The sequence below is a fragment of the Beta vulgaris genome, chromosome 7 (genome assembly GCF_026745355.1).
Source record: "Beta vulgaris subsp. vulgaris cultivar EL10 chromosome 7, EL10.2, whole genome shotgun sequence".
Lineage (NCBI taxonomy): Eukaryota > Viridiplantae > Streptophyta > Magnoliopsida > Caryophyllales > Amaranthaceae > Beta > Beta vulgaris.
The window spans coordinates 8225260-8244566 of NC_079208.1; the positions used below are offsets into that span (position 1 = coordinate 8225260).

At 33.6% G+C, this 19307-nt stretch overlaps 1 protein-coding gene across 1 annotated transcript; it reads left to right on the forward strand.

Moving 5' to 3' along the window:
• The first annotated feature begins 7849 nt into the window (after positions 1–7849).
• Positions 7850–18731, forward strand: LOC104898592 (vacuolar protein-sorting-associated protein 37 homolog 1). Its single transcript, XM_010685688.4, has 7 exons — positions 7850–8056; positions 11534–11758; positions 15699–15786; positions 17342–17381; positions 17467–17513; positions 17620–17740; positions 18348–18731. The coding sequence occupies exons 1-7, from the start codon at positions 8043–8045 to the stop codon at positions 18509–18511; spliced, it is 699 nt and encodes a 232-aa protein (XP_010683990.2). The 5' UTR covers positions 7850–8042; the 3' UTR covers positions 18512–18731.
• The last annotated feature ends 576 nt before the right edge of the window (positions 18732–19307 follow it).

Consider the following 19307-nt stretch of genomic DNA (forward strand, 5'->3'; position numbering starts at 1 on the left):
ATCAGTTACTATTGTTTAGTTTGCCAACTTTTCTTTTTGCTTGTTTTTCCTTGATAAATTATAAAGTTGATCCCTTAAAAGAAAAGATGATCATTTATTTAGGCATGAGTAAGAGACTAGCAAAAGCCATCCAAAATTTAGCAATGACTGGCCTATAATGTTGCTAATTACCTAATAATATCCACAATATTACGTACAAATCTTTCAGATCCCGGTTTATTACAGTGAGATCACTTTAGTCAAACGAAAAAAATAACATCTTTGAAAGTTTTACAGGAGCCGCAATTTTATTTTCTTCTTTTCTTTGGTTTTACAGTTGCTCAAAATGGATGACATGGAGCAGTGGAAGGCCAAGCTCTTTTCTTGATGCGTATTGATTTTACAGTTGCTATGTAGCATGTAACTACAATTAGGACAAATTTTACTTTTATTAAATGCAACTGCATTTTATTTATAGGCTACAAAGAGAGTATAATTCAAATTTGGTCACTTGTCTCTATTACCAACTTACAGTGTTGTCGTTGAAATTCTTTTTTCGCTAGACAATTAAAGAAGACTATACAAATAGGACATCTTAAAAATGTCTATTTTGAGACATCTTAAAGTACATCACAGATGGATTGAAAGTACATCACGGATGGCTTGAAAGTACATCACGGATTGCTTGAAAGTACACCATTAAAGTATATCACAGATGTAGATTTTTGTGATGAATCTCCTTGATCATTTGTTGTAGAATGGACTGGTACAACCTCGTTAATGATTGTATCGGCATCACTTTTGATTCGGATAGGAAGCAAAATCCTTCCAAGCCCAAAATTTTCGGCCTTTATCTCTGCCTTACGTCTTCTTCTATAGCCTTAGCCTTCCAACAACATAGGATCGGAGCCTTCCTTTCAATTTGCGATCCTATAAATTCCACCCTATCCAAGTAGAATAACTATTGAACAATTAAAATGAATTAGTAATGATAAAAACAGATAGATAATATATATGAATATGACAAAACAACATGTACATCAGATTTCTACAATATATACATCAGATTTCTACAATATGTACATCATACTTCTACTACATATACATCACCAATATCGCTTATTTTAAATATATATATATACACCTTCTATATACACCTTTTCTGGGGAAAAGAATGAAGCAAGCATATATAAACATGATCCCTTGAAAAGCATGATCTAAAAGCGTATTTTATAAATTATACAATAGGGTATATCAAAGTGTCATTACCGTGAGAAATAATAAAGATCCCGTAAAAAACCACTTGGTTTTCTCTTCCAAATCAGGATTGCATCGATTAAACAATCAATTGTATATTGACACCAATCCATCTGACTTATTTCATTTGTGTGCATGAGTGAAAACAAAATCTTGTAGTTGCAAAATTGATTCTTATGCCCATGCAAACACGAGGAAACAACAAAAACCACAAAACTTCTCTTGAAATCATCTTCGGCCCCCAAAGTAAGAATTGTCTCCAGCATTTTTGTAGTTTTAGGCCGGGCATACTTTCTCCAAACCCCATATACTCCTCCATTGTTCCAAAAAAATACTAAATTCTTCATTGTCATCATCCTTCATTGCTTCCTTCACAGCCTTAGGACCCATAGGAAGTCCAAGAGTCACTTGGACATCTTCTCGATCAATCGTGATCTTCCCATCTCGTACATATAGTGTACGACTATATGGGTCAAAGTTCTCAACAAGCCAAAGACTTAGCTTGTTGTTTAGAGCCCCAAAGTCCACATCAAGAAAAACACCAAACCCGATATCTCTTACAGCTTGTCTTTGTTCAGAACTCATATTTTCAATCATAGAGTGAAGTCCAGATGGAGACATACGACTTCCAAACTTACGAACATAATTTTTTCTTTCAACTTCCTCCATTGAAATATGATATACAAAACCAAACCTGGTGAAAATCATATAAACAAATTATATAAACTAAAAACTAACAAGTTGGGGAACACTGAGCTAGCCCATATAATTATATATATATAATAGATATTACAAAACTATCTAAAAGAAGGCAATATTATTCTTATTAGGAGACAATATTAAAGATTGTCCTCAAAATAAAAAGCAATCACTTATTAATTTCTCATTCATATTCTTATCTACAATAATTTAGTAGCTACATCATCATACACCATGAAATTATAAACCATCGTTTACAAGTTCCCCACTCATTTTCTCACTTTCAATCATCTATCAATGTTTATTAAGAAAGCAACAACCCCTTCCCTGCAAACCCGACCTTTAGATCCACCCAAATCATCATCAATACTCACCCTAGTCAACAACATGATTCATGAAACTAAAATTTGTCAAAAGTTATTATCTGGACTTTACTTAGCAATATACAACAGCAAACCCACTTGTAGCAAGTAATTGACATTTCTAGGCAAAAAGATAAGAGCACGCAAGAGTATAGTTCCAAGCTTGATATAGTTCAAACTTGAGTATAGTTGAAACCACATTTTCTCCTTTGTTCACAAAATAAAAATGGGCAGCAGCAGCAGCTAGCAAGCTTTCTACATCATACAACTATTTTCCATGGAATATCAGACCAATATAATTCAGTAGGGGGCCATTTACATTCAGTAGATTCAAATCTTCTATTTTCCATCAATTTATAGTCAATAACACTAATACTACTTGAACAACCATCAAGAGATTCTCAAAATCTTAAACCCATCAAATCACATCAAGCAAACCACCACCACCACCACCACCACCACCACCACCACCAACAACAACAACAACAACAACAACAACAACAACACCACCACCAATGAACCGCCCGTCGAAAATGAGACCCCAGTTTAATATAATTCAGGATTAATAAATGCAATCATCTACGAAATTAAGCTTAAAAAATCCTAAAATCATGAGTTTAATAAAATTCAGGATTAATAAATGCAATCATCTACGAAATTAAGCTTAAAAAATCCTAAAATCACGTTACGAAACCCTCAAATTCGACAAATTACTAAAAAATTAAGCTTCAAAATTCCAAAAAATTACCACTTTAAATATTTTTGGATCTGCAATGGAGAACATGCAATCTTGTTCGAGCTTTAATTGGGGTTAAATTGCTGGTTTTGGATGTTGTTGAAGCTTCAATCATGGATGAAAATCGCGAGCTTCAATTGGGAATGTCGAAGAAGTTGCATGAAATTTTGGGATTCGGTGGGTTTTTTTTCGGGATTAATGAGCTACAGTAGATGGGAGTGATCTTGTTTTCTTTTGTTTAATGAAATGTCAACTGTTAGATGAGAGTGATCTAAGGGTAGAGATCTATTCTCACATAATTAAGTATTCTCACATAACTATGGTATTCTCACATGAGCCTAAATCTATATATATATATATATATATATATATATATATATATATATATATATATATATATATATATATATATATATATAATATATTATGTATATATATATATAAAGGAGGAACTTTTCGAGAGCATAGAGCGCGCCACATAGGACTGACATGTCATCAATTTTTTATTATTTTTTTTTTACAAAAATAGAGTTCTTCATAGATTTAAATACATATAAGGAGTTTTGGATAAGCGAAAATTAGAGTTTCGTGTTGAATGAACAACTTAAAATATTATATTATGTAATTTGTATATAACTTTTGCTACATAATTCGGAATATTATAATTTTTGTACCATTGGATAGTGCTCGAAATATGCTTCGAAATATGATCCATATACAATATAGTTCTACAAATTATGAATAGAGCACGCCACGTAGCATTACCATGTCATCAATTATTTTTTTTTATTTTTTTTGCAAAAATAGAGTTCTACATAGATTTAAATACATATAAGGCTTCGGATAAGCGAGATAGAATTTCGTGTTGAATGAACAACGTAAATTATTATATTATATAATTTGTGTATAACTTTTGCTACGTAATTCGGAATATTATAATTTTTTTACCATTGGATAGTGCTCGAAATATGCTCTGAAATAAGATCTATATATAATATAGTTCTACAACTTATGAATAGAGAGTACCACGTAGGATTATCATGTCATTAGTTTTTATTTTAAATATAATAAAAAATAGAGTTCTACACATATTTAAATATATAAAAGGAGTTTTGAATAGGGATAAATTTACGTTTAGTTTTGAATAAACAACCTAAATTATTATATTATGTAAATAGAATATAATTTTTGCTACCTAATTCAAACATTATCATCTTTTACAATTGGAAAGTGCTTGAAATATGCTTCAAGATGAGAACCATCTACAGTATAGTTTTATAGCTCATGAAAATATATTTAATTAGATGAATGGTAAGATATTTTTTAGTCTTTTTTTCTGATAAATATAATAATAATTAAGCTATAAGTATAGTCTATAGTGTACAACATGTTATTATATCATTTTATAATAGGTCCAATTTACATAATTAGACATACTAATTTTCAATATCTCAGCCTTAATTGCTCCACTGAACCAAAACAATCTAGTATTGCAACAAAATTTATTAAGTAAAATTTATTGTTACAACAAAAGCTAAAATCTATATCGATAAAGTTACATATATATTAGAATTTTTGATGATGAAAAAATTAGAGTTTGATTTTAAAAAACAAACTTAGAATATTATCGAAAGCTCCATCTAATCATGTTATTGTTTTTAATTATTAATTTTTTTTAAAAAAAATAGTGCTCACGATAGATATAAGGACATGTTCTCTTGTGCATAAATTAAAACAACTGAACTGAACTGAATTGAATTGAACTGAACTGACCGAACTGATTTGAACTGAAATGAACTGAATTGAATTGAAATGAACTAAAATGAATAGTGATATGTGAGACTAAAAGTATTGTCCAAAGCTGAACTGAACTGAACTGAACTGAATTGAACTGAACTGAACTGACTTAAATTGAACTGAACTGAATTGAATTGAACTGAATTGAATTGAACTAAACTGAAAATAAGCCGGGGAGAACAGACCCTAAATACAAATAAGGTGTTTTGGATAAGTGAACATTACTTTCTGATTTTAGATGAACAACCTAAATTATTATACTATGTAAATTGAATACAACTTTTGTTACAAATTCGCAATATTATAGTTTTTTTAACCATTGAAAAGTGCTCGAAATAAGTTTCATATACAATATAGTTTTACAACTTATGAAAAATTATTTATTTGGATGAAAAATAATGTATTATTTATTCTTTATTTTAATTACATGTAAAAATAACTATAAAAATAGCGTATTATATGTGGGACAATATTAATTATATCTTGGAAAATCATACTTTTAAAAATTGTGTTATATAAAGATAAAAATACATATTTATAATTTTGAACCTATGACATACCATGGTGGCATTACATGAATCAAATAATAGTTTGTCAACGACATTGGAAAGGTATTATGCAATTTACTAATTAGTTTATTCATAGAATATTTATTGTATACATAGTTATTCATGTTTATTTTTCACATATATTTATATACCATATCTTATTCTTTTCTCCATGAACTTGATTCTACTAAACTAATTGAAAAATGAAGGTTCGCATTTCTAGACTATTTGAGGTCATGAATCATAAAAAAGGAGAAAGTTTGATAAGTCTTGATATAGTCATGATGGATGAAGAGGTATATTTTTCTCTTAAACAATATTTTCGATTATTCGTAGAGGTTAGTTTTATATTTAATTAATTATATTTATGATACCGTCATTATGATCTTCTTTTTTTCACTATCCCATCTTCCATTCTATATGGGTTAGTATTTATGTGCCATTAAAAGTTGAAGTTGTGACTGACACTTATATTTTCTATAATTTTTCTATCTTGCATATATTGAATAAGTATCCTATACTTTCTTCAAGTATCATTGGAGTGTTCGTCATGTTAAAATTGTGCTAATTATGGTAGTCATACCAATTATTAGGATACTATTTAATAATAGACTTAGCTACAATATTAGTACAATATTAAAAAGTATAAAATTTATATATCGCAATAAAAAATCTAGAAATAAGAGTATAATGACAAATACTTTATCCGTTATTTTTCTACTACAACAATGGGTTTGAGCATATACTTTAAAAGAAAATGAAAAAACACAAAGTCTTAAGCGGTCTCACATTAGTCTTAACGTGAGACCTGACAACCTAAGACATATATATTTTTAGAACATGGACGCGTCTCACAATTTCTCACGATAATATTTGGCGAATTAGTTAATATTTTTGGCGAATTAGTTAAGTATTTTAGCACAATAGTTTAGAGCTAGTAATCTTTATGTAGACTTCCATTGTTTTTTAGTTAACATATTCAATACATTAGTTAGTGTTGTTCTATAATTAGTTAAGATTAATTGAGCAGTATTTTGGTTTCTAATATGAACGAAGAAACAACTTTTTACAAATCTAAAATGTCAAATACAAAAGACAACCTGAAATAACTTAAAAAACCTAGCGTTTGGAGTAATTATTGTACCAATTTCAGTTTGGTTCTTGGAATTTATATTTTTAGTCTTCTCAAAATGTTCTTGCACTTCGTCTCTTTGTTTTTGAACCATATGGGTATAAAATAACCAATGTAGTTGTATTTGATGAACATCGTTCTTCTACGATTGGTTTTGTAGTTAAGACTTTGTTTATAATTGCAGTAATATTTTCGTAGACTTCTTGGAGTGCCTTTCTTGCATCTTCATTATATTGACTTTTGAGAATGAGATTGTAGAACTAATTCTCGCGGTTGCATATCGTCATGGGGTTACATTGGTTTATCTATTCATTTCTCTTTTCAACACTTTCCTCTTTACATATCTAATCCACCTTTTCCACATATACTTATGTAATATTTTTGTGATTGAACGCATGTGCATGATTCTCAAGGCATGAAAATACAACAATCCTAGCAGCATAACTATTACTGCATATTATTTAACTATTACGAATAAATTACTAACTAATAACATTTAGGTATTAGTTATATTTTTCAAATAAAAGGTTAAACTTTCAATTGCAAAAGTTAAGCTTTCGGTACCAAAAGGAATCCGATCTGTTTCTTCAAAGTTTTTGCAAGTGCAAGTTATCATCTAACAATGGGCTGTATATATTACCCTTTGTGATGAATATGTGTCAAACTCTTCTTTCACTTCAAACATGATAAACATCTTATCAGGTGAAAAAACAAAGTGTTTGTGGACATTGTCATTGCAAACTCGTGTTTAAATATTTTACTTACATCCAAATTAAACATCCAATACAAGTTGTATGTAGAGAATGGAGGAGCAAAACAGGTTTTTGGACACCTCGATGGATTAGAGAAGAAAGAGATAATAATGTTTATGTGTGATACTGAAGTTAGAGTTAATAAAATGTATTATAATCTGAAATATATGATATAACTAATATATTTAAGCGCTTAACTAATATACTTTAGCGCTTAACTAATATACTTTAGCGCTTAACTAATATACTCCAGCGCTTAACTAATATATTTCAGCGTTTAACTAATTCATCCAAAAGCAATTTAAGGCTAGCATAATTAATAGGTGCTAGCGCTTAACTAATTCAACGGTTGGTTTGATGCATGTGCGTGATGTTAGCATGACATCCGTGGTCTCATGTTAACGTGAGACCGTCTTTCCAAAAAACAGACTCATGAAAAAATAGGTAATTTACCATAAAGGTTCGGAGGTACCTGTTAATTAACAAGGGTAGAAGATAAGTAAATCCTTAATAATATTTCAAAAAAAAAGTAAAATAATTGATTCTCTTTTTGGCTGGAAAAGCTCGAATTTTTTTTTAACCATATCTAGAGTGGAATCCATCTCAATTCTAGGCAACTCCTCTAGTGGAGAAAGGAAAGAGTAGACGATTTCCGTCGTCTTTCTCTTTCTCTCTCATCATTCTTTTACTTTTCTGAGTTTCCATTATACTAATTTCTTTCCAGTTTTTAACTTTTTGCTTCGCCAAAACCTTGATTTCAATCGCTTGCTTCATCACTCGATGTTCAAATTCTGGTACGTGCCTACTTTATAATCCATTTCTTAGCTAATTTGTCGATTAATCCAATTCGTTTTAATGAATTTTTCAATTTTTATCATTTTTGATTTTGTGTATTCTTCGAATTGATTAATTGATTCTACTTTCTACTGTATATATGTATGAGATCATAGTTGGAGCTTATTAATCATAGCAAAATTTTCAAGAAATAAAGTTTTTAATGAATTCAGAAGTAGATAGAATTTTGGTATTAGTAGGATAATTGATGTTTCTGAATTAGATTACAGTGTGTTTGGAAACCGTAATACTGTTTTTTGTGGTGTTTAGAGTACCAAAAAGAGGTCAGTGATGTAGATGGGATAGGTTCAATACGAGGGTACCGCCCTACAAGATTTTAACAATTAAGCTAGCTGTTAACCACAAAGGGTCGATACTATTGTCGAATTGTGAATATCGCTATTAGTTAAGTTTATATTGTTGGCAATCGGAATGAAGACAATGAAGTAGGGGTTAATTATGATGTACAAGGTCTGAGAGGAGTCAAGTAGGGGTTAGAATAAGTTGGTGGATTTGAGAACTTCGTAAAGGACAGAGGAACCTTTGAAAATCTCGAGTTGTCTTTCGTTCTTGCTGTGGGAAGTAGAAGACCATCTTTCGGCATAGGTCTTTGTTTGTGAATATTCAGACTTATTTCTTGCTTCTCTTTGGTTATATATATTGTGTTGTGCACTCTGCACAATGCTTTTTCGTGAGTGTTATGAGGATTCACGGTCCTCTTCTGACGTGATATTGCTATGAAAAAGGGAAAAAGTTGTCGAGGGCATTGAATATATGGTGGATTTTGCCATAGAGAAGTATGCTAGGGTTTGTGGTATATGCATTTTTTTATATCTGTAGATAGGATGCTCAAGAAGTTTACCTTTTTGTTTACTCGTTTTGGTTTGTGTGATGTCAATAGGTCAATCCTGCTCCTTTTTTTTTTCTTGTAGAAAAAAAGATCCTTCCTTCTGCCTCATTGCTCTTATCGGATTGTTGCCTGAACTAGAAGGAGCATTTCTTCTATATATATGTTTATAAAATATTCTGAACGAAATCTGTCTCCGTAATCCATTTCATCACTTGTATTTGGAAGTTGTAGGTCCCAACTCAAGAAACATGAATGGTTTTTTTTATTTTGTATGGGTATCATGTTTATGAAGGCATAAGATGCACATACAATGACCGCAAAAGTGATTTTTTCTGGATGTATGTGTCTTGCGCTTATTAGAGCTATGAGACAGGAAACCAATTTTTGTATTGCATTATGAAGTGCTGAAGCTCTTATGAAATTGGCTTTTTGCTACCACGGCAGTTAAGTGGATTTCCTCGCCTCATGGCTTATTATATTTGCTAGTTGTTAGTTTTTGTTACAAGGGAGAAAAGCTTTTGGGTGTTGTCCTGCTTAACGTTTCTTCTCGTTTTCTGGTAACAGAAAACTAAGGAGTATTTCAGATTGGGAGTCTACGGTTGAGGATGGGTGGGATAGGGAAGGACATCTTATTTTCCATTCCTAGCTCATCTCTCTGAATGACTTAAATCTAATGAATCTCCAAGTGTTATCACTATCAGTTTTTGGTGCATGATCCTTGGATGACTTTTAATTGCCATCGAGGCTACCTTTTGACCTAGACCGGGCAACCTTTCCGCATTTTACCTATGAAATAGTTTTTGGTCTCAGAGCAATGCATGAAATCTAGTCTGTCAAGAAGCGAAATTAAGTAAGATTTGAAAATAATACAGGCTTTGATTACACGAGTCCCTCTATTTATCTCTTTCGATCTCTCAATACGGAAGAAAGATGAAACAATAGAGGTTAGGCAATATCACATAGGCGATTCTAGTAGTGGAAATTTGAGGTTTACAATTAGGTAGAGGGTTAATTTTAGGGGCAACAATGTCAAGATTGTTTCTTTACCCTGCTTTTTCCATTATATTTTGTACCGTACTTAATGATGCTGATACATTACATGACATCATTTCACCAATTGACTTGGTCAAAGTTATTAAAATTGCGATTCAAATCTTAAAATCTTACGATTTTACGATTCAAATATGGTACACGATTCGATTCACGATTCTAGACGATTTTTTTGACTAGCGAAAACCTCACAAATTTAAATTGTGCTAACGAAGCAAGTAATAGATATATGTTGTTAGTTATTGCCAATATAGTGGGTAAACTATTCCCCCCCCCCCCCCCCCAAATTTTTTATGTTTTTGAACTTATAATTTTAGCATATTAGATGAAGATTGAGTGTAACATCTTGATTGTACGTGTTTGTAGAATCTTAAGATTTTACGATTCGATTCTAAAGGTCGTTTCCGACTCAATCTAGAATCTCGATTTTAACAACTTTGGACTTAGTGGTTAAAACCTCTGTTACCCGGACTCGGCAAATTTTGCCATATACCGGTGTCGGTACGACAAGACACCGACACTAGTACGAAATACGTGTCGGATCCGGCAAAGTTCACTCGGACACGGCGGCTCTAAACCCTAGATTCTCAAACCCTAGAATTCGAAGATGAGAAGAGAAGAAAAGAAGAAGAGGAAAAGCCGATAACTCACCTTGACTCGCCGACCGGAGCTTCAAACTCGCCGGCGAAACTTCGAACTCGCCGGTAAGTGTTTTGTCTCTTCAGTCTTCACTTCATTTCCTTCTCTCTTCTCTTCTTCTCTCTCTTCGATCTTGTTTAGTTGTTCTGTCTCTTCATCTTTTCTTTTTCTTTTTCTTTTTCTTTTTGTCACAAAGTGCACGTGAGTGCGTGACTTGTCCTTTTCTTTTCTCTTTTCTTTTTTCTTTTTTTCTTTTTTATTTTCTTTCTCTCCTTTCCTTCTTCTGTTCTACTTTCTTTTATTAAAATATTTTTTTTCTTCTCAACAATACCTTAATTTTATTAATATATTATATTAAATAGACAATTATAAAATATAAATTAGCTAATTAATTATTAAATTTTATATTATAAAATATTATTTTCGCGTACCCGTACCCGTGTCCAAATTTCGGACGGAGTCCCCGTGTCCTGATTTTTTGGAATTGCCGTACCCGACACTCGGATCCGTACCCATATCCGACACTCCTAGCCGAGTCCAGGTAACTATGGTTAAAACACTTTATAAGAACTTGGAGGTCTAGGGTGTGAGGAGTGATTGTTATCTTTTTGAACAATGATTAAAATTTCAAAATGTCAAAGACATTGCCAAGTTGTATAAGCAACATGTCATTGCGAAGTCATATCAGCAACACGTCATTGCCAAGATGGAGGCTCCATGTGGCGGAGTTTTGTGAAAGGCAACTTGTTTAAAAATATAGTATCTATAATCATGTTGTGACTTTTAATGTCATACACAGTTGATTTATGATAGTCTAAGCTGGAGGAATAGTTGGTTTTTCTCATCCACTTTTTCATGCACAATATCTGATTGTCGTCCTTATCTTAATTGCTGACAGGGGATCTCATGACCAAGAATCACAATCTCGTCCACAGGAGGCTCCTCCACAATCATGGTACCCTCCCTTTGTAAACAATTCCCCAAGTTATTCTCGACCATCAAGTGCTGGTAGCAATGCTTCTAACAGCTATAATCCGCAGAGGCCATTTGAAAGGCCACAGTCCCCTTCACATGTCTCACCTGCTGAAGCTGCTGGAATAATTTCATCATTGAAGGACAAGAGGTAATCATCCCTGTCTCTCGATTTTCTTATTTAATACTTTTTGGCTGTATTAAGTACGCGGGCGTGATTGGCCAAAAACTAAATTGGCAATATTTTGTTTGGAGTTTGGTAGTTCCATCTAGCCAAGTGGTTCTGCTAACCTAGTGTTTAAGTCTGGGTAAATTAGCTTACATGAAGGCATTATAGCTTATAGTAGACGGTGAATAAGAAAACAATCTAATATTATAATGCAACCCTTAGATTTTACTTTTCTAATTTTCAGTTTACTAATATGCTAAGATTTAGGGGATGCTTGGATTGGGGACGATGCATTAAAGGGGTAATAGAAAAAAAAATACAGGGAAAAGGTAGATGGAAGTTGTGATAGGTGAGATTAAATATTAAAAGTCCAAGGAGGGGGAAATTATTTCTGTCATTTTGGGGTAATAGTTACCACACTCTCTGAGGGTAATGCATTGCCCCCAATATGAGGGCAATAGTTACTCCGTTCCATCTCTCATTCTTTGTATTATCTACATCATTGCTTCTATTGCCACCTCTATGTATATTCGTTTTTTCAGTTTATCTCCATTCCCCCTTAATGCAATTTCACAATCCAAGCATACCCCTAGTCACATGTTAAACCCCCTATATATGTGTATTTGTACATAATAACACACATGAGATCAACAAATGTTTTCGTGGGAACACATATTTTGGAATGACTATAATAGGCAGTAGGCTTAAATTATTGTAGACCTGCTACTTTCTCTAATGGGAAACCACCAACAGATGGTAGAATTGGAAACTTGGGGATATGAACTGTAGTTGGACCCTTTTTCCCTAATCTTTTTGGCCTTGTTGGTATATTTTGAAATTGAGTTATCTGATACAAAGGCATAAACCCCCCATGATCATTATTGTTTATGTTTGCCTAATCTCCCTTCTTTTGCTTGCTTAAGAGTTGTATTGATTTGTTAGGTAAATTTGTCTTTTTGCATGTGGGGTAGGAGAAAAGTAGAGAAGGATTGTGTGTGCCAAATTAACTTAAAAAGAAAGTGCAATCTCTTCGGGACAATCCAAAATGGAAAATTGGGTTATTGGGCAAAAACAGAGCGAGTATTATTTCCTTTTTTTTTTCGAATGCTGAAAATGACTTGCAAGTAGATGGAGATTGAATATTTCATTTAATGTTCCCTTCACAACTGTCTGTATCCTGTATTTATGAACTGTAGTACAGAAAGTTGACGAATGTACTTGGGGATTGCACTCTTCCACTTCTCTGTGTCACAATATTATGTGAAGATTACCTGTATCAGAATATTTCTTTACTTATTGCTTAAGTGAAGTTTGCTTTTGGCTTGGCATGCTGTATGACATGAATCCTGAATTAGGTAGACATTTGTGGTGAATTCAATCATTCATAATGCCCAAAAGCTATGACATGGTGAGCCATTTTGAATCTATGTTTCCTGGATTCCTGGAGAAAGACTTCCTTGGGTAATGTTTTGTGAGTTGTACATGGCTTTCCTCTTAGATCTTTTATTGTTTTTCACCTAACTAATTGTATACTACCTTCATTGGATCTTGAGGCTTTGAATTTTATTGAAGCATTTGAATAATGTGGTTGTGGACTAATGATTCTGCTGATGCTCCCTTTTTTGCTGTTTTGTAAATTGGAAAACAGAAACTGTGCATTAAACTGTCGTTTCCATTACAGAAATATATTGGAAATCCAGAACTATTGTAGGTGAAGTTTTGGCTGTTCTAGTATACTGTATACCTGAAGTATATCGCTGAAAAATAGTTCTATCTACCCACCTTAGTGTAAATATCCACCAAAATTTACAGGGACTGGGTAGAAAACTCATCCCTGCTCTAGAGAATAAAGAAATCTAGAACTTCTGAATAGACTTTCATATCTATCCGAAATGATAGGTCATGGGGACTTCAGTATAGTCTGGATGTCTGAATATCCACTGGATGATGATAAGTTGTGGGCTTTTTGTTTCGGTGAAGGCTAATCATAAGGAAGTTTTTAGGAGTTTAACCTTTATTATATTAATCTGAACTTTGATGCCCCTCAACTTTTGTCTTGCTCTTACCATCTGATTCTTTGATGTGTCTAGTTTGTTGAGGGTTTGCTGCAACTAAATATTACACTGATATTCTCCCATCACTATATTTTGAATGACTTAGTTATTCGGGCTCATCATTTTACTAGTGCCTATATCTGGTACTCGATATTCAGATATGTGTCTTGACACTTGGTGCTTTAGTTTGGACTAAAATCATACAAAAAATTTCTTCTAGAAGTGACACCTAGACTCTAGGAGCTGAGTAAGAGTAATGTAAAAGTTTCATGTTTCTAAAGCCCCAGGTAATAATTGAAGAGTTTTTGTTCTGAGTCTGCTGGAAATTGCTTGTGGCTTACCCTATCTCGGGTCTGGCAGATGTAGGTGAAGAGGCTTAATAGTTGCTTTACAATCCATACTTTTGGTTTCTCTAAGGCATGCTGTCAACTAACAAAGTCTTTTCTGTTAGAACCGGCCTGCTTCAATTGTTGCACTTTTGCTCTGTGTAGGGCCCTAGAACCTGGAAGGTTGACAATACAAATGGCTACAGTGTCTTCCATGATATGATTCCCCCCTTCTCCCATGTGTTGTGTTTGTTTCTTTGAAGGTCTTTTTTCCCCTAGGCCCTAACCCATTCATATGTTACTGGCTTACTGATTTTGTGGAATTGTGGTTGGTGCTTAATTGTAGTAGCTGGGGAGTTTCATTAGTGTATCCTACTTTATGTACTGCAAACGAGTACTAATCTTTATTCCATAAAATAAGCAGAAACTATGTATGTGACTGGATGAGGTTTGTTTTAATAAGAATCTTTACGATTTCTTGAATACATAAGTGAAGGTTTTTGAGATACACTAGATTTGAATACACTTCTTTGAATTGGGAGGAATATGAATATATTACTATCTCACTATCCTGTTCAAGATCATTGCTTTGTCTCCAATATTGTATAACATATTCCTTTTCTCTATCCTAGCTGATGTTTGCTATTGGTCTTCTTCGTTTTCATATTTGGAGGAGTTGGTTTGGAACAGCCAAGTGTCCCCTTGATTTCTGATTTCGGCCATTGTTTTCTGCTAGCTATGTACAATGCTACTATAAAATCCAGCTTCTGACCTGCATTTTAGGTTTTATATCTTAATATTTAGTGCCCATTGACCTTCTATGGAGAAGAAGACCTTCCATGGCTAAGCTGCTATACAGCACACCATATACCTGCTAGTTGAGGCATATTGATAGCTGGGGGAGTGCAACAGGAGAGTATGATCATTGATCAATGACTGATGGATCTCCTCAAGTGGCTTTGCCGTTTCCGTAAAGGATATAATTGAAAACTCGAAGTTGCATGTTATTCCTTTGCTGCAATAAATCCTGAGGGAAAAGTGTTGTTAAATTGATACCGTCTGTTATTTTATATGGGACTGCAGGTTGAACCAAAACAAAATATTTTTTCTTAGTAGGGTTGATCCATTGGACATAGATCCAATGGCTCAAGAAGGGCAGTTTCACTCATGGCAAGCCTTCTCAAGCAGCTTTTTCAAATTTTTTGAGTCCTTGGAATTAGTTCTTCCATGTCAGTAGTTGATTATTATGCCAAAATAAAGACGTGGGAGGAGGAAGCTTATTGAAGAATAGTAATGGATTATATCCTAAGGGGTCTTGGGAGGTTTGTGATATCTGTTTTGCACTTTCTCAAAGGGATTTCAAGGGCTAGGGCACTATCAATTCCCCATCTTTATAATTGAGAGCTAACAACTAGTAAGAACAAGTAGTTCTTCTAAGTTAAGATCGGATTTTATGATTGTGACCTGATCTCGTTACTCATTAGTTGACTTCCATCTTTGCTTGCAGCTGATGTATATTTACTTTTCTTTCTTGCATTCTAGTGTTGATGAGCTACGGAAACTTTTGACTGACAAAGAGTCGTACAACCAATTTTTACTTGCTCTTGACCAAGTCAAGGCTCAAAACAATGTGAGTGATCCAGGATGCTTTTTTTTCCACTGTCATGTGTTTGTTTACTTTGTTGATTTTTAGTGATTAAATCTGGATATAATGATGTCTTCATAGTCAACTTCCTCATATGCTTAGTTCAGGGTGCATCTCTTTTGTGCTCCATGTTCTCTGTGTTATGTTTGCCTTTGAAACCTAATAAACTTAAATTGTTAGACTTTTGTTCACGAGGCCCTATTTTAGATATATTTTGATTACTGCTCGCTGCCTTTGCAAATAAAATAAAAATTTCTGCATATCATTTAAAAGGGTAATATGTTCAATTGCATCATAAGCACATCAGACTAGTTATACAGCTCGGATTGAAAAGGCCATGGATCATGAATCGACTGTTTGCTGTGGCAATTTACTCTGTTAATTATTGCAAAGCATTGCTTCAGTGTGGAAGTTGTGTTTTGAATAATAGTGAGTTGTCTTGTCTCCTTGACCGAGTTGCTCATGTTTACATAATATGATGATTCCCATTGTTATCCTGTCAAAATTTTCAACTCCAGAAAGCATTCTCTTGCTACTAAGAGATATACTCAATAGGAACTTCTACGTCTAGCACTAAAGTTGTTTTCGACATTTGAGACCCAGGTTACAGTTTCCAGATATCTTTCCCATTTCTTAACTGTTTTTTGTTTGTTATCGTAATAATTCATTTCTGTGATAAATGATACAATAAAAGCGAAGACAGAAGAGCTTAAGCAAAGAAATATGAGACAGTGAAAGTGAAACTGAGACAAGTAAGACAGGAAAAACATAAGGAACCAAAAACTGAATGAGGTATAAAGAGAAAACCAAAATATGGAGATAGATATAAAATAAAATTGAGAACGTTCTGTGGAAGATGTAAAGAGAAAACAAATGATTAGCCTTGAGAGCACCGTAAAAGGAGAATAAATAAAATGTTTTAAGGGGGGGGGGGGGGGGGTTTGTAAAACCCAAGGAGTAAAGTAAAAGGAATTAAGCTAGATAAAAAGTCAATTCATGTCATTGGCATAAATTCTTTCCCTCCACTTTGCCTTATCCAACGCCATATTTTCTTGAATCCCAAGTAGACTCGTATCACTCTCACTTGACGTTGTCCAAGTTTTCTTAGGTCTTCCCCTACCCCTTACAATCCCATCACTTGCCACTCTTCAGCATAATGTGGTCTCCGTTTGATATGTCTAAACCACCGCAGGCGAATATCTTGCTCTCAGTAAATGCAACCCCTACTCTCTTCCCAGTTATTTTATTCCTCATCCTCTGATATATGTCTAAACCACCTACTCTCTTCCCAGTTATTTCATTCCTCATCCTCTGATATATGTCTAAACCACCTCAGGCAATTATCTTGCTCTCAATAGATGTAACCCCTACTCTTCCCAATTATCTTATTCCTCAAACCAATTTTTTCTTGCATGTCTACACATCCAATGTAACACACACATCACCTTATCATGCCTGTTTCTTAGGTGAACCCTTCTATGACTTTGAAGTACTTGATGTTGCTTTTAGGTATCTGACCTGTTTAATTTCTTATGACTAGGTAAGAGATGAATTACAGAAAGAAATGCTCGAGCTTGCCCGTAAGTCAATAAGATGTTTTTGATACAGGTCTTGTTAAAAGTTGTTAAATACCTTTTAATGTTCTCTATATATTGGTTCTTTCAGGATCGAATATGGATAAAGAGCCACAGATGGTGGAGCTGAGGAATCAAGTGAGTTTGATCCGTTTATTATCACAGAGTTATTTAATGGCTTTTAATGTTCGAAAAAAGATATTGTTGAAACCTTTTCTGATAATTATTGTTCATCTTGGTGTAGTGCAGAATCATCAGGACGACTGAGCTTGCTGCAGCCATGGAAAGACAAAATGACTTGGAGAAGAAAAATGATGATCTACTGAAGTGCTACTCTTCAGTGTCTCTTATGCACAGATTGGAAGGTAATTAGTAGGACGCCATATATTCTTTTTTCACCTAATAGAAAGAAACACATCCTCGTTACTACTATGATCTTTGTTGGACAATGAATTTGGTATGGTCCCTTATAGTTTGTTGGAGGTCACACGTATCAGAAATATGTTTTCTGTTTTATGTTTTAAGGATCTGATTGTGTCCAACTCTGTTTCATCTTCATACACATAAAAATAGCGTTTTATTCCTTCATATTTCCACGAAATGGCCATAGAGATTATGATGAAATCAGAACACTCTAGAATATGTTAATGTGCTCAATATTGCTTTGACAATTTTGTACTCTATACTGTGAAACGTAAGCGACCAATATAGTTCTCAAATCCATGATAGTATACTGTTGGTACTTGGTAGTAACAGATATCTTTATCCCATAGATTATATGTGCAAAGTATCGTCACTTGGGATTATTTTCTTCCTCACCTTCCCTTTGTTTATCTGTTACATTCACTAGTCAAATAGAATAGTAACTTTAATGGATTTGGTGAACATTTGCTGTAATATTGAGGAAAATTACTACCAGCTTTACCATGTGTTGTTCTAAAATCTTATTCGTTCCATGATGTTGTTTTGCAGAGGAAATGAGGAAGACAGATAAGGAGTCTGACGACCTTCACAGCCAGTTCCTTGATAGGGAGATTGAGCCTGTGGCTTTTCTCCAGAAATACAAGAAACTACGAGCTCTGTATCACCGGCGGGCAATGACGCATCTTGCTGCCAAGACATCTCCAATGCCATGAGTCCATCTGATGCAGATGTTTGGTATGTTTATATGTTTATTTCACATGAGTTGGTATCTGCGCTTGCTCGCATGTGAAAATTTGTATCTGTATCTTAACATTCAATCTTTCTTTCTTTTCCTTTCGTTGGTTTAACGAGTTTGGTTTATATGAAATAATGACCAATAACAACTGTTTTTTGCCAAGTGCTATATATCTATACATATATATAATTCATGCATAGACTTCTGTTGTTACCTGGGCTGCCTGTGTTGCGTTGCATTCTCTAAACGTAACCCCTTCATACCATATTCAAACTCTTCCGTCCATAAATTTTTTAAAATATACAATTTTTTTGAGTAATTTTACCTATTCTGGGTGAAGTGATTCGACGTATTACCATGGCATTGACATATTATTATTAGCTATTTAGCGAGTAAGACAAAGGTGTTAAGTTTGAACAAGAGAGAACAAGTTTCAATTCAGGAGTAATTTGTTCATCCTTCCGGTTTCTTTGTTCTTCATGTGGGTCTTGTGTGACGTCTGAGCAGGATTTAGGTAATAAATTGGGTGAGAGTTGTTATTTGTTAAGCTACTTTGGCATCTTGTTCCTTCGAAGCAGAGTATATGGCTTGCCTTAACCTATCAAATAAGCAAACTTGGAAAGTTATTCCTTAATTAAGTTCTCTCTAATTGTCTTTTTTACTATGTCGTCTTAAAAAAAAAAGACCATATATGGTGGATCTGGAAACAACGAGCACATTAAGAAGGAACCTTTTTAAAGACATACATCTTTGATGCTTCATTCTTAAGGTTC